Source organism: Thermobia domestica, chromosome 13 (genome assembly GCF_964235325.1).
Source record: "Thermobia domestica chromosome 13, izTheDome1.hap1.1, whole genome shotgun sequence".
NCBI lineage: Eukaryota > Metazoa > Arthropoda > Insecta > Zygentoma > Lepismatidae > Thermobia > Thermobia domestica.
Window position 1 is genome coordinate 133230184 of NC_137466.1, and position 23340 is coordinate 133253523.

At 34.0% G+C, this 23340-nt stretch overlaps 2 protein-coding genes across 3 annotated transcripts in view; one reads left to right on the forward strand and one right to left on the reverse strand.

Annotated features, from left to right (window-relative positions):
* Positions 1-718: 718 nt before the first annotated feature.
* The window catches only part of LOC145668525 (uncharacterized), a 48592-nt gene continuing 25970 nt past the window's right edge, over positions 719-23340 (reverse strand). The window contains exons 3-4 of one of the 2 annotated variants that reach the window (XM_081736504.1): positions 6242-6397; positions 719-2002 (exon numbers count right to left, since the gene is read on the reverse strand). In XM_081736504.1, the coding sequence (XP_081592630.1) occupies positions 1118-2002; positions 6242-6397 (1041 nt within the window). In that variant the 3' untranslated portion in view covers positions 719-1117. Of the gene's footprint in view, positions 2045-6241; positions 6398-23340 lie in introns of both variants that reach the window. The other variant, XM_081736502.1, reaches the window with a different exon arrangement.
* LOC145668524 (uncharacterized) overlaps positions 15773-23340 on the forward strand; it is a 158520-nt gene continuing 150952 nt past the window's right edge. The window contains exon 1 of the mRNA XM_081736501.1: positions 15773-15873. The gene's annotated coding sequence lies outside the window, so the exon portion shown is untranslated. The remainder of the gene's footprint in view (positions 15874-23340) is intronic.

The window sequence follows — 23340 nt, forward strand, 5'->3', positions numbered from 1 at the left end:
AGACTATGGTAGAATTATATCACTTGCTTATTAATACAAATTAAAAAGAACTATTCTGCATTCATGATCTAGTTCCTTTTTTTAAAATAGTTGAACTTAAGTATATTCTTATTTTGAAATGCACCATTGTAAATTGTATCCATGAAAAATAAGTTTTAAACAGAGATTTATTATAGAAATATAATTTCTAGATAATGATCCTAATATTGAGTAAAATGTTTCACTTTCCACGTTGCAAACCATTTGAACAATTTCTGCATAACTAACAGCAGTGAAATTTGAATCTCAAATTCTCTTTTCAAATTTAGAAAAGCTTAAAACAGAAAATATTTACAGCGAGCTAGTAGAAAGATCATAACCTCTGTGCATTCAATATACTTTTATATATATATATATATATATATATATATATATATATATATATATATATATATATATATATATATATATATATATATATATATATATATATATAAAACATTTTCAGAAAAAAAGAACACTAGTCTAACTCAAAAATGGTTGAATGAGAGAATTATATTATTACACAGGGATACTAAAATTACACGCATGATAAACATAGCATTGTCGATCATATGAAAATTTACAGAGAGAGAGAGATTGAAGAGCAGTTAAAAGTAGACTTGGTTTAGATCAAAATATGCTGATGCTTATGCTTTAGAATAATTAAAATGGTGTAAAAAATAACATTAAAGGTTGCTCCTAAAATTAATTGATTTTATTAATGATTAAAGTTATACGTAAACAAAAAAAAATGTTAAAGACAGATTATATAGATGAAAAGTATATAAAAGAAAACAAAAGTGTTTGTATGTTGGTAATCACTTGATTTATTCATAAACGTAATATAGTATGTCTAAAAATTAAAAATAATGGATTAAACTACTGAGGTAAAACGAGGGATCTTTGCAGTACATGAAACTCTATATAATGTAGTTATTTATGGTAAATAATAAATGAGAAATATAAAAGAGCAAATATAGTCTATAAACCAAGACTTCGTCAACAAGATGTTAACATAACCAACCCATCTTTCCTCTAAGTAATTGACAAATTATAATGTATTTGAAACATTTAACATTTCTAGGAAGGCCTCTGCCTAAATTATGATTATTCCTGTTTTTGGTAGTAATAACCTATTCCTTGAAGAACGATAAGGATTCTTGCGTGGTCTGTAAGAATTCGAGATACACGAAATAGATTTACAACCATTGACAAAAATTATTGACATTTTGCTATTGAAAGTAGTTGCAAGGTTTACAGCTTTCGAGGATTCTTCTTCCTTATGACTTCCAGTATTTTGAAGATTCTGGATGTTTATATTTTCCTGGCCAGGATCAGTGTTTGACACTGTTTTTAATTCTTTACTAACTTTCTTCTCAGAACCGTATTCACAACCATTTTCACCTTGGAATCCTTCATATTCATAATCCCTTTTCAAGTTTTTAGGTGTTAAGTTTGTCTTTTGTCTAGTACTTATAGGAGATTCGGAAAAGGTCACAGTCTGATTTGAGTTTGAACCGTAACGTCTTTTGTGAACATCAACGATATGTTCTTCCAATTTGTTTTGGTCATCAAACACAACTAGGCATCGGCGACAGTAAATTTCCTGTTTTGTCTGAAGATGTTTCCGAAAACCACATCGACTCTTGTATTGTTTGTTGCATGTCCTGCAAATATATTCCTTCTTTCCTCGTTGTTTTGTTTTGATAGACCTTATTCTGACGTTGCTTGGGGCAAGCATCTGAGTATCATCACAGTTCAGATCATTTTCAACTGGGCTAGCATGAATATCACTGGATTTTTCTGGAATGCTTTCAGCATGGTTCAGAGAATGAGAACCTACGGAAAGTTCTTGGTTTGTATCAGTCTCGGAACCAGTAACACTATTAGATTTGTCTTCACTGGGTGGCGAGAATCTCTCTTCTGTCATTGGTGATGGCAATATACAACTGTGTACGCATTGTAGATGGTTTTCCAGATCCTGTGTTGAGGAGAAAGAGTATCCACATATGTAACATAACGTCTAGAAAGAGAAAAAAAAATACACACGCATTAAGTTTTAAAACTGTAGATGATAAAAGTAACAACCAATCTCCTAACTACAAAAGAAACATACTACTCTGAGGAGTGTTAACAGCTTTACTAAAGGCATTTGTAACGCTGGTTGTACAAAGGCAATAGGTACAATGAGAATCTAATAATAAACATACTTGATAGTGCATTATGCAAATTCTTGTTAGTAAACAACCATGCTGATAGATGTCGCAACGCGTGCTATTCCTTTCCGGAACTGGCATTAATAGATGTCGCTACCTGTGGGACTGTTGTGTATAAGGCAGTCATTGAATTGAACAGAAAAATATTAGTAATGAATTTGGGGTAGTTGATGGGCAAAGTTGAAATAAATAAAGTAAAAGATGCTAAATGTAAAGAATTTAAGTTTTTAATTAAGCATGATTTTAGCCTACTGTACAACAGGCCGAAGGCTTAGACTTAACAACTAATATGTTTTAATATATAAACATTGACGTGGTAGATGGATGCTAGCTAAATTTGTATTGCAGTTAGTTTTAAATAAATCCAAACAAAATTAAAGATAGCATTTATATAAAGAGTAGTGAGCTGTTATTCTGAAAAACACACAAAAAAGATACAACTTATTCCCACACAAATGATTTCTACCTTGAAGTGAAGTCAATACTCTTCGAATTAACATATTAAAAATATACATAGTCATATGAAATCTTTGAAGAAATGGTGCCAAAATTTAAAAAAAAAAAAAAAATGTGGGTTGTTAAATTGTAGGAAATTTAATGCTTATCGTGAATGTGATTATATTTCTTTAACCTCTTCATTTAAATGTTAATTTTCCTGAACTATTTACTACAAAATACACTTAAGTAGTTATAAAGAGTGCAGAAACTAGTCAAACTAAATCTACGAAAAGTTCTTATATTCCAATCCAAACACTCCGTGACAAAAAAGGAAGCCAAATTCCAAATTAATACAAAGAAAAAGTAAAGTTATTGATACAGTCAAAGTAAGTTATGATATCAATTCTTCCAAATTCTTGAAATAAATTTCCTCATTCTGAAAGTATTAGAAAAACTTGGCCAACTGGGTACAACAGATCATGCTTAACATGGTTGTATTGCTAATGTAACTAATTGGTCAAGTTCTTCAAATATTTTCAAAATGAGGAAATTTATTTCAAGAACTTGAGAGAACTGATCTTGCATCTTTCTTTGGCTTTACTTCTTTGTATTCGTTCCGAACTTCGCTTCTTTCTGATACGGAGGTTTTGGATTGGAATTATAAACATACATACAGTATGGACTGTTTATATTGAAACACCCTTATAAAATTTAAACTAATAAGTCTGAAAAAACGCTGAAAGTTGTACGATGTATATATCAACAGGGGTCATTGTTTGAATACTCTGCAATACTACCAGATTACCAGTTGCCAACCCAATACAGAGTCTTACTATTTCAAACGGCACAATATCAGGTACTACATATTTCAAATATACATACCGTAAAGGAACCGTTTGAGTCGGTTATCAAACCAATGGGCCGGCGAAACATCGCTCCAGATAGCAACGAAGGAAATTTCAAAATCTCATGAGTTACATAAGCCATTCCATCTAGTCAGAAAATTTACATTACATAAGCTTATATAACTCGATTGAAATGTAATGAACTCGCAAAAACTTTTCTTCGAAATAAGTTATATCATGATCATAGAATCTGACACTAAGATACTTTGAATATGCATTGCTCCATCCGTATTACTCACATTATCACTGTTGTAGAGGCGTCTGAAATCTATTTGTGCATTTTTGCAATATTGTAGCATCCTTAATTTGCAATACTGAATAATACACTTGGTAGTGTTAGTTTTTGTTTAAGAAATATCTAAATAACCTTACGTAGTGCCATTTGAAAAATATAATTAGGGCCTACTGTATGTTGAATCTGAGACACTGTTAATCTGCTGACATTGCAGAGTACGTCGAACAATATTTCCCCTGTCGGTATTTCCATCAAGAATAAGATACTGTAGTGAGTGCGTTATACTTCAAAGGTGTTTTTGCACTCATCAGTGTCTAAAATTCAGTAATAAATCTGCCATGCAGAGGTAAAAGTAAGGGGGAACGTGAGGGGACGCAGTCTTCCCACCTTCAAAAAATATGTACGGCGTTCCCTCAGTTCCTAAAAAAAATACAATGGGCAAAGATAGGAAGGGGGATGGCGTGATGTCATGCCGCTACCTACCGTTCCCTTACCTTTTCAGATCCACTTTTACCCTTGCTGCCAAACATGCAAGCACAGTGATAAAAGCAGCAGAGTAAAATTAGTAACAATGGGATATTAATCTTTTTGTCAGGGCTACGCGGCAAGGATAAACTAAAGCCCAACTTGATATGAAAGACAAAAATCAAATACTGTCGGTATTGTCAACACAATTGGACATGTAAAATACGTTGAGTGATAATAGACAGGGAACTAACATAGGAGAAAGCAAGAAATGAGTCAAGTATAAACAATAGGACAATCACAATATAAGTAGGACATGGAGGTAATGAAAAAAAGAAAAAAACTTTATAATCTCCAATCAGTGTTGGTAAGTTTGCCGGTAAGGTAAATTCATTGTTAGTAAATCTATCTGCATGCTGTTTTTGAAGCTGAGCATGAGGAAACAATCCACAACCAGATGTTGAATACATTGTCTACCTCCACAGCCTGCACACAATTGTGGGTCTTAGTCACGAAGAAATCTATGTGTTAAGTGTGAATGTTCAATGCGAAGTCGAGTTAGAATTTGTTCCTCCTGTCGAGAAGATCTTGAGCTGGTGGTTCAGATACCAAGTGTAGGTTCGAGTACATGTAATTTATTGCTGATAGTCTGGTTCCATTCGAGCTGCCAGCTTTCTCCAACCCTCAACCTGGACGATAAATGGCTATTGCAGTTCTGAAGAAAGGGCAATGCGATCGCCACATTCTCGATAGTTCATCGTTAAAAAGAATCAGCGTTTTCTTATCTAATAGTTTCAAAGGTTACAAGGGCGTCTCCCTAAACAATCCGTCATACAGTCTGTATACGTAAAGTGACGTTCTTATTTTTTTTTTTTTTTTCTAGCAAAAGATGAAGCCATTCATGTGAAGTTACAATAGCTTACCAGAAGGCTTAGTTAATATGAAACAGAACAAGGTAAATAGTGTTCCAGATGAGACACCTGAACATCATATGCATTCAATGGATTTAGTATAGGTTGCACAGTGAACATGTTAAAATGGAAGAAGAGGAACAATAGCAATTTTTTTTTTTTTTTTTTTTTTTTTTTTTTGGGTGGCCAGAATAACCTCTAACAATACGATACCTAAATGTACAACTCTTGTTTTGATAAATAGCTATAGGTAGATTGCCCGTAAGAATGTAGTATTTGAAAATATTTTTTCTTTGGATATTTTCTGAAAAAGGGAAAAAAAGCTTTTCTTGACCAATCTCAACCAAATCCAATACAGCATCCAATCCGCTTAGACCATGTATGACCGTGCCAATTTCGGCCCAAATCAGCAAAGCCGTTTCTGAGAAAACCATAATAAGTTACCAAGTCGATTGACTTAATAAAAACCATAAGAAGTTACCAATGTACTTTTAAAAGATCTTTAAAAATGTAATGTGATGTGATAGTAAAATTTTATAAATTTTTATGTTGTAGGATATCTGATCAGAATTGTCTTAATGCTATATAGGTTGCAGAACTTTATAAGGAGAAATTTGGAAGTTACGAAAAAAATTATATGTAAAGGTAAAAGAAGTACAGATCCTTCTTGACGAAGATTTTATGTTACATTGATTACAGTTGAGACTAGTGTTAATTTTCTGATTTGTCACTAATCTGTCACATATGTAGAAATATGGAATACTTTGTTAAATGTAGAACTTGTCACCTCCATGCTCGACAAATTAGAAATATTCTACTTTAAATTATAAATTGAGTTATTTGTTCAGTTAAAACTATAAATTATTATCTTAATTACACAATTATCACTCAATGTTTGCACTTATGGGAAGTGTATCTTTATCAATTTCAAAATTACCTTAACACTCAATTATTATTTATTAAAACATTAGAATCGGAACATTTATTGATACATCACAACTGATGATTCTTCCACGGATGGTCATTTAGTATCTTCATATTACGACGTACCTCTTTGGTTTGTCCTACTTCGGAATCTAAGTATCTTATAATATCTTCCACTGGATCTATTTCAACAGGCACTGGATTTGAGACGTGGTTGAGAACTTCATCGGTTAAAGATGAGATCAATTCTTCCACATCTTCAAGCATACTGAAGTCAGAAGTCTACGAAGAAAGAAAAAAAAAATACTTAAAAATACTTAAATAATAATACTTAATAAGAACCTTTTACTTACACCTATAAGAGAAAGGGTTTGGTATATGTTATCATTACGAAATGCTTTAAAGAAATGAACATATGATTGTAATTCCCACAATCTTACTTAAAAGTAAAAGTAATAAAAATAAAAGCAGAATCTGTAATAAAAGTATATGTTATGTTTTTTCAACATAACTTATGATACCTAAGTTCAACTTTAATAGTAAGTTTTTTTTCCCCGTACAAAGCCACAGTTCTATTATGGGGCTGCATGGAAAAAGAAAGATGTATTTTAGTTTGATATAGAAAGTTATTCAACATATAGTACGTAAACATATTTAGAAGAAATAAATTGGAAAAAAGACAGACTGACGAACTTCTGTCAATAGTACTACAAGATTATATGAAACTTGGTTCAACCAATACAGAGGAATATACCGGGTGATTCAAAACAACAACAACATTGGGGGGGGGGGGGTTCCTGACACCAAGATAAGACGAAAAGTATAGACCAACCTGGGTGCACAAATGCTTCCTTTCGGAGTTATAGACAGCCGAGAACATAAAAAAAAAAAAAAAAAAGAACTTTAAAGGTCCACAGCTCCAAAACTGAGACCTACCGTAGTCTGGTCAAGACTTCACTTAGGAACTAAAACTATGAGCCCTACCCACTGATAAATTTTCCGGAAAATTTTTCGATTCATAAAAATATACTTCACTTATTCCTACATCGTTGTTTAGCCGTGATGTGAGGTGGAAAATTTTCTTCTATATTTTTCTGGAAAATTTTCCGTTCGTAAATATCAGTGATCAAGTAACAATTCCTCAGTATTCATAAAATTAATTGAATCCATGTATAGAAATGTTAAAAAGTGAAAGATCGTTTAAAGAATCTGAAAATTTTCATGGCTCAGACAATTTTCCGTACTATGTAAGAACAAGTGAAAATTTTACATGAATCGAAATATTTTCTGTCTTGTATGGAAAAATTGAAGAACTCTTATGAGTCGGAAAATTTTCATCATTTAGAAGCAAAAAGTAAAACAACTTTTTGTGAATCGGCAAGTTTTATTTCTCTGTAGAAACAAGTGAAAGGAATTTTCATGAATCGGAAAATTTTCATCACGATGTAGAAACAAGTGAAAAAGCTTTTCATAATCCGGAGAATTTTGGATATTATGTATAGTGATGTTTAGTGGAGCATTTTCCACTATATTTAACTGCTTCAGCTATAAAATTCAACTCCTGTAGAGGAAAGTTAGACAGCAACAAATTATCATTTTCCAGTTAGCTTTCGGAAACCAGAAAATTTTCTATTTCAAGTTGGAAAGTAAAAATATAGTCTCTCTCTCTCTCTCTCTCTCTCTCTCTCTCTCTCTCTCTCTCTCTCTCTCTCTCTCTCTCTCTCTCTCTCTCTCTGAGTGTGTGTGTGAGTGCGAGTGTGTGTGTGTGAGAGAGAGAGAGAGAGAAAGTTGAATTGAGTGGATTTTGAGTTTAACGTCTCTCTCAGCAGCGAGACTATATAAGACGGGACCAACTAATTAACGTGGTATCCGAACTACATGATCTCCCACTGGGAATCGAAGAAAGGTCTTACATGCCAAAGGCGCGTATGCTAACCGCTTAGCAACGGAGCTCGCAGAGGAAGACAGAGAGAGAGAGAGAGAGAGAGAGAGAAACACTGTAAAATTTTACTTCTCAGCGAAATATTAGAAAATTTTCCGGTTCCCGAAAGCTAATTGGAAAATTATAATTTGTTGCTGACTAACTTTTCTCTACAGAAATTCAATTTTGTAGCTCTATGTGCAGTTAAATATAGTGGAAAATTTTCCACCTAACATCACTATACATAATATCCAAAATTCTCCGGATTATGAAAAAAAAAAATCCACTTGTTTTTACATCGTGATGAAAATTTTCCGATCTATGAAAATTCCTTTCCTCATGTTTCTACAGACCAATAAAACTTTCGGATTCACAAAAAGTTGTTTTACTTTTTGGTTCAAAATGATGAAAATTTTCCGACATAAAAAGTTATTCAATTTTTCCATATAAGAGAAAATATTTCGATTCATGAAAAACTGTTTCATTTGTTCTTACATAGTACTGAAAATTGTCTGAGCCATGAAAATTTTCGGATTCTTTAAACGATCTTTTACTTTTTAACATTTCTATACATGAATTCAAACAATTTTATGATTGCTGAGGAATTGTTACTTGATTACTGATATTTTATTAGAACGGAAAATTTTCCGGAAAAAATATAGCGGAAAATTTTCCACCTCACATCACTAGCCCTACCCAAAAATATATGTTCCAGAATCATAAGGTACTCACGCAACAATTCTTATAGAGGCAGTTTGGCTATGGGAATATAATTTAAAGTATTCATAAACTACCTCTATAAAAATTGTTGGGGAAGTACTACAGGATTCTGAAACATGGATATTTGGATAGGGCAATACTAGTTCTTAAATAAAGTCTTGACCCAACTACAGTGGGTTCCACAATATTCGAGCTATGGACCTTTAAAATTCTTTTTTTTTTTTTTTTTTTTTTTTTTCATGTTTTCGGCAGCCTATAACTCTGAAAGGAAGCATTTGTGCACCCAGGTTGGTCTATACTTTTCGTCTCATTTTGGTGTCAGGAATCACCTCCCAAACGCTGTCGTTTTTTTGAAACATTCTGTATTTGCAGAGGACTGATTCATCACGCATTGTATGTTGTACGGATCAGAAACATGGACATCATGAAGTATGTCAAACCTATTTTATTTGAGTCCTCAAATTATTTGTATGGAGAATAGAGAAATTAACTGGAGCGAAAAGAAAAATAATGAGAACTGTTAGGAATAATAGAAAAGAACAGTATTGGAAGGAATTAGAAAGAAAAAATGAAACTGTTTGAGAAGAATAGTAGAAGTTTGCATTTTGAGAAACATGGTAGAAAATATGTGAAGAGAAATAATAATAATAATAATAATAATAATAATAATAATAATAATAATAATAATAATAATAATAATAATAATAATAATAATAATAATAATAATAATAATAATAATAATAATAATAATAATGATGCTTCAATTGAAGAACGTACTAAAGCAGCACAACGTCAAGAATAAGATGTTAACTCAGGTATGATAATATTGACTGCATTTCCTTTGTACGCTTACATAGCTTTCTCTGTAAATGTTAAAATCGGAATTCAAATTACTACAAAAGAACGTGGCGCTAAAACCCAAAATCAAATCTAAAACAGATGTAAGTATTTTCTATCCTTATCAAAGTATCGTATTATGCGGATGAATATTTTAGAATTGCAGTTCTTATCCAAATGACTCTTACAAATAAAATAAATAAATAAATAAGGGAGCACGGTTACTTCGTGGTACAGAGCTCACCTCTAATGGGAAGATTCTTGGTTTGTGGCGGACATCATCATTCAGTGGATTTTCGAGGGATTCTTCTGTTTTCTCCTAGTCTTCAACACCATACATTCTTCAATTATTCGCTTTCGAGGGGAGTAATTACTTGTATTGTTTAGACTAAATGACATCATTGAGAGAGGAAGTATTTTGTTTCATTATAATTACTGGAGTATACGTGCTACTACATATTTGTACACTCAGTAAATTAAAGTTGTGGTCTCAATCTGTTTATAGAGTTACCCGGGGTAATTATGAGAGAAAAAAAAATCAATTTTTGATGTATCTCGAAAACTACTGGACAGAACCTCACGAAACTTGGACAGTTTAATTCTCACAATAATTAATGAAGATACCTAGAGTGAATTTTGTGTATGTCAAGTTTCTAGAGACAATTAGAAAAATCAATATCTCAAAATTACCTAGGCTCGGGGGAATTTTGAGACACTCCGGAGTAATGAGAGACACGATTTTCTCAGCTTGTAAAGCACTTATTAGGATGAAAGAATATGTAATTATGACACAAGGGTTTCTACTTTATGCTAGATATGGTGGAATATTAAGACACTTCATACAAAGTCTGTGAATATGGTTTTATTATAGCATTGTATTAGCAGTTGATTTACGGAGAATAGGATGAACTTTTTATTGACTGTTTACTATGAACAAAGAAATTGTAGTAAATATTAAATATCAGCAGTTAGATTGGCATTTTCCGATAATGCCCTGGAAAGGACCAGTTAGATAATATTAGTTTTACCCTCAAAAATTTAAAACATAAAAAAAATTAGTTTATCATGCTTTAGACCGCATATGACAACAATATACATGATTAATCTTATAGATACAAAAAAGGAAGTAACTTTAACGAGTAAACACAAATATTCATGAGCAACACTTACATACACAACAACCCAACGCATGAACAACGCATTCATGAACAACCCAAGTTCACCATAAAAAATGAAATTTCAGCCATAGCTATATCTTGGCTACAGAAACAAAGTTACTTTAAAAAAGTGAAAACAAATATTCATAAGCAAATGCTAGGCCTCTATCCCAAGACTACACCGGTTCACCATTTTTTTTTTTTTTTGTTAAATTTTCTTATTCAGTGAAAAACTGACAATATCGAAAACCAAGAACAATAACGTTGAAAGTGAACACACACAAACACATACACTACAAGAAAGTACAGTAAATTTACATACTTTGTATTACGCTGCAGCTATTGTATTTGTAACATTAGACTATAATACTGATAAGAAAAACTAAGCAGGACCGAACTTTTGTAAGAAATTGTAATCTAAAATAGCCTACTCCTAACATAAGAAACCAACTAATATGGTTGTCTGTTCAAAGCCTGATTGGAATCATTTGTTTTCTCGAGTTCAGAAAGTTAGAAAACTTCAATTCTTAATTTTTTCAATGTTGCAAAAATTCAGTGGTTGATTTCACTACTTAGTCACAACGAATTATGAATATGTCAACGGACTCAGTAGTTATAGGCCCGTAAAATATAAATGAGGTAGAACTTCCTTTATCTGCTTCTTACGTGGCCACTGAAACTTGTTTTCACCAATCCAACGTAGAAATCGTAGCTGTACACTTTTTATTGTTCCAGGTTGATCATCATATCTCGACATTCAGAATTTGGCCATAATAGTATCATCAATAATAAACAGAAGATCAAAATCTGTCTCATAATTACTCCGAAAATTCAAAAAATGATCTCAAATTTCTGAGGTCACTGACACATTTTGTTCTGGCCAAAAAAGATTAACACCGTAGGACTTAATACCTGTTGTTTTTGGCTACATTTTAATACCTCTAACTTGGCAGTTTAAAACTTTTTTTTGCAACACTTTTTAAAATCGACTTGATATAATATGTTTCTAAGATGTAAAGGAACAAATCGTGCTACATGGATAGAAAAAGGATCGTTCTTAATATCTAAAGCCAAAAATATCACTTTGGGGAAAAAATGGCCAAACTTCAAAGGCGTCTCAAAATTACCCCGAAAATCAGTCTCATAATTACTCCGAGGCACCTTACATATGTTGAATCCATACTAAAATAAGCAGTTCCGTGACGCTAACCAGCAAACCATGAGAGCAGGACTTACGGAAGTGTTCCTTCTATGTCTACCTAGCTTTCTTGGTTATCTTGTTTCTTACAGGCTTGAATTATCTCGTATTACCCAGTATGCTAGGTTTAGACTTTTATCTATTTATATATCTATCCAAACTGGAAGCATTTGAAATGTGGTGTTGGAGCAGAATGCTGAGCATATCATTGACTGAAAGGAAAAAGAATGAAGACGTACTAAAAGAAGCTAATGAAGAATGACAGATCATGAAAATAATAGGAAAAAGAAGAAACAGCATGCTTGGCCATCCTATTCGGCACTCCGATTGGATCACCGTGTTGATAGAGGGGAAGACGGAAGGAAGACCCAGAAGAGGAAGATCAAGGATAGAGTATCTAGATGCAGTTACGAAGAAGAGACCTTATCAAAGTATAAAACAGCTCTCTCAAGGGAGAGAAAAGATCCAAAATTTCCATGTTGTCAACCAACCTATGGTTGAGATGAGAAAGAAGAGATATATTGGGTTGGCAACATTGTAAAACCCTGAAGTATTACTGAGTATGTCAAAGAATGTCTCCGTGCCGATATTTGCATGGTACAAGATTTTTTTTTTTTTTTTGTCCATTAGTATAAAAGTAATAAGGGCGTATCAAGATACATGGTTCACCCTACATTATATATATTTAATATCGAAATGTTTAATTCTCTTTATATTAGGAAAAGTACAGACAAGTTGACTATTATATACGATTAGTTCAGAGACCTGCCACTAGATGTTCCTGCAGGCAAAGAAACTAACGTTGTTTACGCCGTTAAAGTCATCGTGGCTGGTCATCGCATCATAATTGGCGTATATATAAAGTCGGGAAATTTGCGCGTCACTTTGCAAGTGTATTTCCAAGGGTATACATCGCCGGGAATACAGTGTTAGTAAGTAATTATTAAGTATTGCACTTCTGTCTATTCATTTTGTTTTAATTTAAATTACTTTTGGTATTTTTAATGTTTCAAAACATCAGAAAGATTATTAGATTCCTAAGGTCCAATTAAATCAAAATTGCTTGCAATATTTGTTAGATTTAGCAGTCTATAGGCAACCAACTATAGCAGAAAATATTATATTTAATTAATACTTGTTTCTTAGGATTAGCTTTTAGGAAATGTAACACCGTACACAGTGCTTCCAAATATGTCGAGTACCCGTATCCAAATTATTGGTTTGTCAGTCCATTTATTTGTTTTTTGTTTTGAAAAAAAGTCTTCAAATGAGCAGGTATGTTAATTTTTTAATTTTACTATTAAAAAAAAACTTCCAAAAACAAATCCTTGCTTTGTATCTAGAAATAAATGTATGTTTATATAAAAATATTGTAATATTTAAATTTGCTTTTTTAAATTTAAATATTATCACAGAATTAAAATTCAAATAAGGAACTTCTGTACTTAGATTTAAAAGAGAAACCAGTAAAACCAAACCATTAAAATTTATTGAAAGAAAAATCACGTAGCAATGCAGAGTGTACACGATGTAAAGATTTTTTTTTGTATGGGGTGATATTTTCTGTATTAAAATTGAAACCGGAAGTGTGGAAAGATTTCTACAATGTCCGGTTTTAGTAGAGAGATCAAAGTGAAAATGGAATATATTCTTGAGACGCTTACTAGATAACAAAAAAACAATCTCACTGTCTATTACAGTTTGTTTACTCTATAGCATAAACATTAAATCCAAAAGTGGTTGATTTCTGCCACTTATAGTTTGAATAGAGGCTTAAGAGAAATGATACTTATTCCTAGACCGCTAAATCGATTCCAAGAAACAGCTTATCAGTAGCTCAGGTTTTCTGTATGTAGATCTAATATTGAAACCGGAAGACAGATTTCTATCACTTCCGGTTTTTAGTAGAGGGTTAAGATGGAGATGAAATGCATTCTTGGGACACACTATCGATTGTAGAAAACAACACTCCTAGCTATCTATTACGGTTTTTTGTTCTATAATGATCAACGGTAAAACCGGAAATGGTTGATTTGTACCAATCTCAGTTTGACTATCACCTCGTTAACAAACTCGACTCCTAACTTTTGACCGGAAATGGTTGATTGGTACCAATCTCAGTTTGACTATCACCTCGATCAACAAACTCGACTCCTAACTTTTGACCGGAAATGGTTGATTTGTACCAATCTCAGTTTGACTATCACCTCGATCAACAAACTCGACTCCTAACTTTTGACCGGAAATGGTTGATTGGTACCAATCTCAGTTTGACTATCACCTCGATCAACAAACTCGACTCCTAACTTTTGACCGGAAATGGTTGATTTGTACCAATCTCAGTTTGACTATCACCTCGATCAACAAACTCGACTCCTAACTTTTGACCGGAAATGGTTGATTTGTACCAATCTCAGTTTGACTATCACCTCGATCAACAAACTCGACTCCTAACTTTTGACCGGAAATGGTTGATTTGTACCAATCTCAGTTTGACTATCACCTCGATCAACAAACTCGACTCCTAACTTTTGACCGGAAATGGTTGATTTGTACCAATCTCAGTTTGACTATCACCTCGATCAACAAACTCGACTCCTAACTTTTGACCGGAAATGGTTGATTTGTACCAATCTCAGTTTGACTATCACCTCGATCAACAAACTCGACTCCTAACTTTTGACCGGAAATGGTTGATTTGTACCAATCTCAGTTTGACTATCACCTCGATCAACAAACTCGACTCCTAACTTTTGACCGGAAATGGTTGATTTGTACCAATCTCAGTTTGACTATCACCTCGATCAACAAACTCGACTCCTAACTTTTGACCGGAAATGGTTGATTTGTACCAATCTCAGTTTGACTATCACCTCGATCAACAAACTCGACTCCTAACTTTTGACCGGAAATGGTTGATTGGTACCAATCTCAGTTTGACTATCACCTCGATCAACAAACTCGACTCCTAACTTTTGACCGGAAATGGTTGATTGGTACCAATCTCAGTTTGACTATCACCTCGATCAACAAACTCGACTCCTAACTTTTGACTTTCTGCATCATGTTCAAAATTGATGATAATCCATCGAGTAGCTCTTCAGATTTTTTTTTTCGCCTGGACGGATAGATAGAGAGGGTAACTATACCTATAGTTGTATAAAGGTGATTTGGTGGTCAGTGAGTGATTTTCCGTGAGACCCCCACCTCAATCTATAGGTCGGGTCACTGGAGTCTCTGGCATGTAAAATTTGGGAGGACATCAAAGAAAGTGATTTAAATGGCACTACCTAGCCCAATCTTTTATTATCTTCGATTCCATTTGTTACCATTCCGCTTACCTTCACGGACCCCCCTAAAATATATCAAGAACTCTGTTATAACCGTTTCAAAGCCCGAACATCACATTCCAAATAAATATTATTACTATTAATATTATTTATGTGTTATTCTGTCGTTAGTAAATTAAATTAGAATAAAATATTGAATATTTTGTACTTCAAAATATTGGAGGAGACGCGCTCCCCTCGCCCCCCCCCCCCGCCAGAGACGCACATGGGTCAGGTGTCACTCTTAATATAATAAGTACACCCGCTGGTTCCGGGATAAAATGGATCAAATCAAATTTTGATAGATCAGATCAAATTTTGAGTACGAATCGGGAGGTTATGAATCAGGAGCATTATTTAGTGAAAAGAGTTTGATATATAGGGCGAGCACGAATTATCTCCCTGATTTCGTTCGCATGATGTGTTAAAAGTATAAGTGGTAGAGTGTTGAAATAGAACATGAAGAGAAAAGCTGACATAAGTTTCTTTTTACAGGCAGGCAGAGAGCTGGTATACAACAGCGGATCGACAGTGTGGGAAATTTGCGGAAACAACCCTCACAAGAAAATTTGGACTTGAATCGGATCTGAGAGTGGGTGAGTTTCTCTTTTCATACTATACGTAACATTACTCTATGCTGTATACTTTGAACACAATATTCCAACGAAATCTGGAAAATCATTTGTGCTAGCCCTGTATGAGAGTTGTTTTTTTTTTTTTTTCAGTCTCCGCTAAGCCAGCAGAGAACAACGACGTGAAATGATGAAACTGAGATAGGAAAAAAAAACTGTTCATGGGACGTCACCTATCTCTCATACAGTTAGACACAAACTGCTGTTCAATTGTTTTGAAATAGCGAGCTTAAACACATATATAGAATGCAATCGAGGCGCCCGCTCAGTTAAAACTTATATGATTCGATTTCTCCAGACGCTGATCCTGAAATTTCAGAGCACTCAACTGACAATTCAGAAATCAATCCACGTCTTCCATGAACTCAATGCCTCATGTTACGAAGATTCACATGTGCAGCAAGGTGGTCAAAAATGTTCATCTTTGAAGCCCTCGTCATGTACGTCAGTTTGTCCTTAATGCACACAACCACAATTTATAAAGCTTTCCCCGTAATTCTTACTTATTCCACGATGAATTGCTTCTGTACCGTGCTTTTTCACCTAGAGAAATTGAATTACATCATAGTTCAGAATTGGTGGGCGCTTTAATTGTACTCCATATATTTTCAAGCTCGCTACTCCACAATGGTTGTACGACAGAATATGTCTATTAGTGTGGAGATGAGTGACATCTAATGAACAGTTTCGTCTTCTCATGTAGTGTTCCTTTCGTAGCTCAGCGGAAGTTGAAAAAAGAAAGAGCCTTCGTATATATAATACAGCACCTATACATGAAAAATGTTAAACTATATATTTATCCGAAGAGAATCTTGCGCTATCATCAAGCAAAACCTGAAATGACCCTCTTGTTGTGAATCAACCTTAAGTGATTCACTGAAGCCCTTCAATCACCATGATAAATAGTGGTAACTACTCGTATCATCATCAATCCACCGTGACTCAAATATGTATATATATTATGTATAATTTAAACAAAAAGGAGGAAAGTTGAAACTGAAACCTTGCGCATTTAAACACCAGTTTCCGTAAACAATATATTAGCTTAAAAAATGTCAACTATGGGCCTACAAGCTCCACTTTGTTCCTATGTATTCAAGTAAGGATAGTTGGCAACAGTGAATAATTGGTCACAGTTTTATTGGTCCATCTATACCGTACGTTTCTTTTTCTTTCCAATCCTCCTTAAAAGAACATTTTAATAAATAAATATGTTCTAAATTTCAATTAATTATTTTCTCTTAAAAAAGCAAATATGTAGGCCTATATCATATTACAATACAGCCTTTACACACTGGGTTCTACGAAGGAAGAAAGTAGAAACGTTAGTAGTGTTTCAAAACTAGTTTTGATTTCTATTCTAATCTTCAGTTGTTAGTTTCTGGAAATAATATTCTTTGTACATGACATACTGTATCAAACTATGAGAAACGAATCCGTGAAAACTAAAATTTAAATTTTGCAGGACAGAGCCCTCAAATTACTCTGGAAAACTAGATCTTGGCAGTTGGGTCATCGAGATTCAACAACACTCAATTTCCGGTTTTACACACCTAAGTTTGCTACCTCTTAAAGTAGATTGTTACCTTTTTCCTAGTTAGGAATTGTCAAGACTACATTTTTATCGATAATTAAATCCAAGACAACTCAATAACCAGCAAACTTTAATGAATACAGTGGCGAATCTTGAGGGAAGTTGTAATGAATACAGTGGCAGCTCTTGACGGAAGTTAACTTTTATCGCTTCAAACTAAGGGAAGAAAAAACTTAACGTACTAACGTTTGTATACAAAGTTAAACCTTAGGTAAGTTTTCCATTAGTATGAAGCGACAGAATTTTTTATCTATGTGGCTTTACTCAAGAGCAGCTACTACATGTTCATAATTACACATGTTGTAATAAGAAATTTTTTACTTACATTTAAGAACTGTTCCTGGTCAGGTTAATGTTACATCTTGTCAAATCTAATATTAAACAAGAACTTATAACCCTACATTTATTGTTCAGTATTATAAACGAAGGAACATATAGTATCATAAACAGTATCTTTTCACAAACCAATTTTTGATGCCTCTATAATAGTAATAACACACATAAGATGTACAGGGCAATGCATATCCCAAGAACTTTAGTGTAACATTAAAATACTATAATTCTGATATGACATATTTCGAATGAATAGGAACACAATTACAAGGGATTGAATTTTTGTTTTTAAAAGGCTTTTATTTCAAGAAACTGTTTAGATAACTATCACATCCAATTACATAAGAGTTTTCAATAGACTTGATCATAAGCATTTACATAAGCAAAGATCATAAGCATTTACAATAATTTGATATTGCAAATCGACATAATAACCATTGGTCAAGTTTAAATACTGCAATCACAGCTACGAAAAAAAAATCTTCCTCCAATGTCATAGAATCAGATGAAAGCTATAATCATGTTTAGAAGTTCAATCAAATACGTCATTTTAAGCGTATTAGTATGTTTTCCATGTTTCCGGAATGGTTTGAAACATCAAATTGCTGTATACAACATTCTGATGTTCACATCAATTGAAAACCATCTATACAACTGAATATGGTACTTACCTAAGCAGTTTTTCGAAATAAGAGCTTTCTTGAAAAAAAAAATCAAATTTTTAATCCCTTGTAGCTTTGTTCCTTTTAATTAGGAATACGTCATATCTTGGTCATAGCAGTTGCCAATAAGGTATTTTGAATGCGTATTATATCTTCTGTCTCACATTATTTCTGCTGTAAAGGCCTCCAATAATTTAATGTTTATGGTCATGGTAGAATCTTTAGTCTGTAACACTGAATAATAATAATAATAATAATAATAATAATAATAATAATAATAATAATAATAATAATAATAATAATAATAATAATAATGCCTCTAGATATAGAGGTTAGCTGCGAATATACTGAATAAGCAGTCGCGGACAGCCGACTAGGAGTGGTCCTCCAGCTTGGGGGTTTGGGTAGGGCTAACAACCTCATCCTGTAAAAAAAAAAAAAAAAGACACTAGTTCAGAAACATTCACAAAAGCCTCGGACAAGGACTGATAACTTGGCACGACCTCAGCAAAAGAAAATGGACATGAGATTTGGAACATGGAATATTAGGAGTCTTTATAGGGCAGGCGCGTTAAAATCCGTAACGAGTGAGTTAGAGAAATACCGGATGGACATAGTAAGAGTTCAGGAAGTTAGGTCGGAAGGAAATGGTACTGTGAATTCCGGAAATTTTAGTTCTTTTACGGGGAAGGAAATAAAAATCACCAGTTAGGAACAGGGTTTTTCGTTCATAAACGTGTATTACCAGCAATTAAACGGGTTGAATGTGTTACCAACAGACTCTTTTATTACTCTTACGGGACAGTGGTGTGATATTATTGTTATAAATGTACATGCACCAACTGAAGATAAGGATGACGATATAAAAGACAGTTTTTACGAAGAAGTGGGACGGATATTTGACCAACTCCCGCGATACCATATGATAATTCTATTAGGGGATTTCAATGCGAAGGTAGGACGAGAGGATATTTTCAAACCGATTATAGGGAACGAAAGTCTGCATAAGGAAAGTAATGACAACGGTGTTAGACTCGTGAACTTTGCAACATCCAAAAACCTAATCGTGAAGAGTACAAAATTCCCACATCGCGACATTCATAAATACACTTGGACATCACCAGACGAAAAAACACAATCAAATTGATCACGTTTTAGTAGATAGAAGAAGGCAATCTAGCATAATTGATGTCCGGTCGTTTAGAGGGGCTGATTGTGACACTGATCACTACCTGGTAGCAGCGATAATACGAGAGAGGTTATCGTTGAATAAAGGTAATATTCATTGTCTGAAAACGGAGAGATTCAATTTAAAGAAATTAGAAGAAAGCCAGGTAAGAGAGAAATACCAGATTAAAGTTTCGAATAGATTCTCGGCTTTAGAAGATTCGGAGTGCACTAGTGTTGAGGATACCTGGATTGAAATTAGAGATAGCATTAAAATCTCAGCAAAAGAAAAATTGGGACACGCGGAAATACGCTGGTTACAAAATCCGAATGATATAACTATACAAAATTTCGCAGATATCAGTCGGGAAACTTCCAAAACTTTTAGAACAAAGAAACGCGATTTTCTGAAAGCTAAAATTAAGGAACTTGAAGATAGTAAAAATAAAAACAGCCGGGACATGTATAAGGGAATCAACGAATTTAAGAAAGGCCATCAACCTCGTGCTTATATATTAAAGAAATCTGACGGTACAGTTCTCACTGATACGGATAGCATCTTAAATAGATAAAAAGATTTCTTTGACGATTTTCTTAACACGCAACCAAAAACTAGTGTGCATGGAGAAAAGGAGATACACACCGCAAAACCGTATATTCCAGAACCCAACCGAACAGAAGTAGAAACCGCTATAAAGAAATTAAAGAAACAAATCTCCGAGTGTAGATGAAATTCCCGCTGAGTTAATTTTAGCTGGAGGCGAAAAATTGTGGAACAAGATACACAAACTCATTCTCCTTATCTGGAACAAGGAAGAGTTGCCACAAGAGTGGAAAGAATCAATCATTGTTCCAATTCACAAGAAAGGCGACAAAACTGACTGTAATAATTATCGAGGCATTTCTCTTCTGTCAACATCCTATAAAATCCTTTCAAATATTCTATTAGCAAGACTGACCCCATACGCAGATGAAATTATTAAAGATTAGCAGTGCGGATTTAGACGAAATCGATCAACTATCGACCAAATATTTACCATTCGCCAAATACTCGAGAAAAAAAAAAAGTGGGAACAAAATAACCCGGTACATCAACTATTTATTGATTTTAGAAAGGCTTACGACTCGGTTAGGAGAGAAACATTATACAACGTTCTTTCAGAACTTGGAATACCGAGAAAGCTAATTAGATTAATCAAGATATGTTTAAATTAATCCCAAAGTAAAGTCCGGGTAGGAAAATTTTTGTCCACGAGCTTTCACGTCGAAAATGTCCTGAAACAAGGAGATGCGTTGTCGCCATTATTATTTAACTTCGTTCTGGAATACGCTATAAGGAAAATCAAAAATAGAAACAGGGCCTACAGTTGAACGGTATTCACCAGGTTATGGCATATGCTGATGATGTAAATTTAATAGGGGATGATAGGAGTACAATAGAAAGAAATGCAGAGATCTTATTAAACGCTTGCAGGGACATGGGTTTAGAAGTAATTGCAGAGAAAACTTAATAGGTCTACATGGAAGTGCGTCGGGACCGTAATACGGCAAATTATGGATATGTTAAAATATTAAATAATGCTTTTGATAAAGTGGATAGTTTCAAATATCTAGGATCAATATTAACGGGGGGAAATCATATTCACGGAGATATTAAATGTCGACTAAAAGCAGGGAATTCGTGTTACTATTCGGTTCAAAATCTCTTGTCGCGAATTTTGTCGAGGAATTTGAAGCTTAAAATATACAAAACGATAATCATGCCTGTTGTTCTGTATGGTTGCGAAACATGGTCGCTCACACTGAGGGAAGAACGTAGACTGAAAGTATTTGAGAATAAGATCCTGAGACGAATATTCAAACCCAAGAGGAACAGGAATGGGGAATGGCGGAAACTTCATAACGAGGAACTACATAATTTATATGGTTTACCCAACATGGTTAGGGTCGTCAAGGCTAGGAGGCTTAGGTGGGCGGGTCATGTAGCTAGAATGGAAGAATGTAGAAACGCTTTCAAAGTCTTGACTGGAAGACCAATCGGAAAACGACCATTAGGAAGACCTAGGCGCAGATGGGAGGACAATATTAAGATGGATCTCGCAGAGATAGAAATACAAAGTAGAAACTGGATGCAGTTAGCTAAGGATAGAAGTCAGTGGAGAGCTTTTGTGAACGCGGTATTGAACCTCCGGATTCCATAGGCCATAGAGTTAGTTATTGTAGATTTTCCTTTAATATATAGGTTTGAAGTATTTTTATTACTAGTCGATGTGTTACTAGTAAAAAATTTAAAACATTTGTTTTATAAAACGTGAATTTTCTTAAATGAATAAAAATGAGTTTCACGAGCAACAAGGAAAATTGCAAACGCTGTTCGCTCGTCTTTACACTGTGAATAGCATATTTTTTTGGGCTTGCGAACAAGAATTGAAAACTCATTGGAATCTGAGGATAACAGGAAAAGGGAGTGAGAGCCTATACATTTTAGTTAGTTAGTTTGCAAGCTAAGGTCCCTTTGGTCTAGGGTCCCTGCAATTGTTTCTAGGGTTACTAGTAGAGTCCAATTTGAGTTTTACGTCCCACGGTTATGCAGGTTAAGCTAAAGGAGACGGTGAAGATGAGAGATGAATGAAATGGTGGAATGAAGAAAGTGGGAGGAAACGGGAGAACCCCGAGAAAACCCACGCACACGGTGTTTGTCCAGCACAAAGTTCACTTGGCGGGAGCAGGGTTTGAACCCGAGACCCCTATCACAAGAGGTGAACGCTCTACCACTGAGCCACCGCGGCCCCCTACTAGTAGAGTCCGTCTATAATCTTATACTAGTAACTGTTTTAATATCTAGTTAATGGAACAGGAAAGATAAAGAGAATTTATTCTGAGCTTTAAGTGATTTTGATATTACTATATAAAAAATGTGAAACCTAAACATTTTAGAGAGACTAATTTATAATTCACCAATGGTTCACTCTATCATACTAACGTAATGTAAAATTTCAGGTAAGTGTAGAGCTGCAAAAAAAGTGTCTTTTTGGGAACGGAGTTTTTTTTTCATAAAATGTACTATCTTTTTGAAAAAAAAATCACTTTTGTGTTTTTTTTCTTTATTTTCTCGCTCAAGACTACTTTTATGTCCCTGATGTATTCTACAACTAAGAAATGCAGTTACGACATTAAATGTTCTATGTTCAGTCAAGGGTTAGCTGCCTTGATTGATTCTCAGACTGGCATTGTATTGTTGCTAGCTAGCAAGTATAAGCTATGTAACTCACAATATAAAAACTGTAGTGTTGGTTGCCTAACAATCTTATCTAGTGCTTGAAGTTACACATCTTGTCAGGGTGCACCCATGGGGGAGGGATCCACCGGGTCCGGTTCCCCCCCAAAACTTTGTAATACATTTGTACACTTTCTTAAACTATACTTGTTTTTTGACCTTATTCATCATCTGTATTATCTCTTTTCTTATAAAAATAATTTAATTTTTTCGTGAAATTTTTTTCGGCTGTAGAACAACACCCGTTGGATACTACATAAATAATGTATTGTATTATTGGACCACCAGCCTTTGGACCCTCCCAACGAAGATTTCTGTTTGTGCACCCGCATCTTATGATACGTGTTTTACTGGTTGCCTAAATTCAAACTGGCAGGCAAGATACAAGCACTATAAAC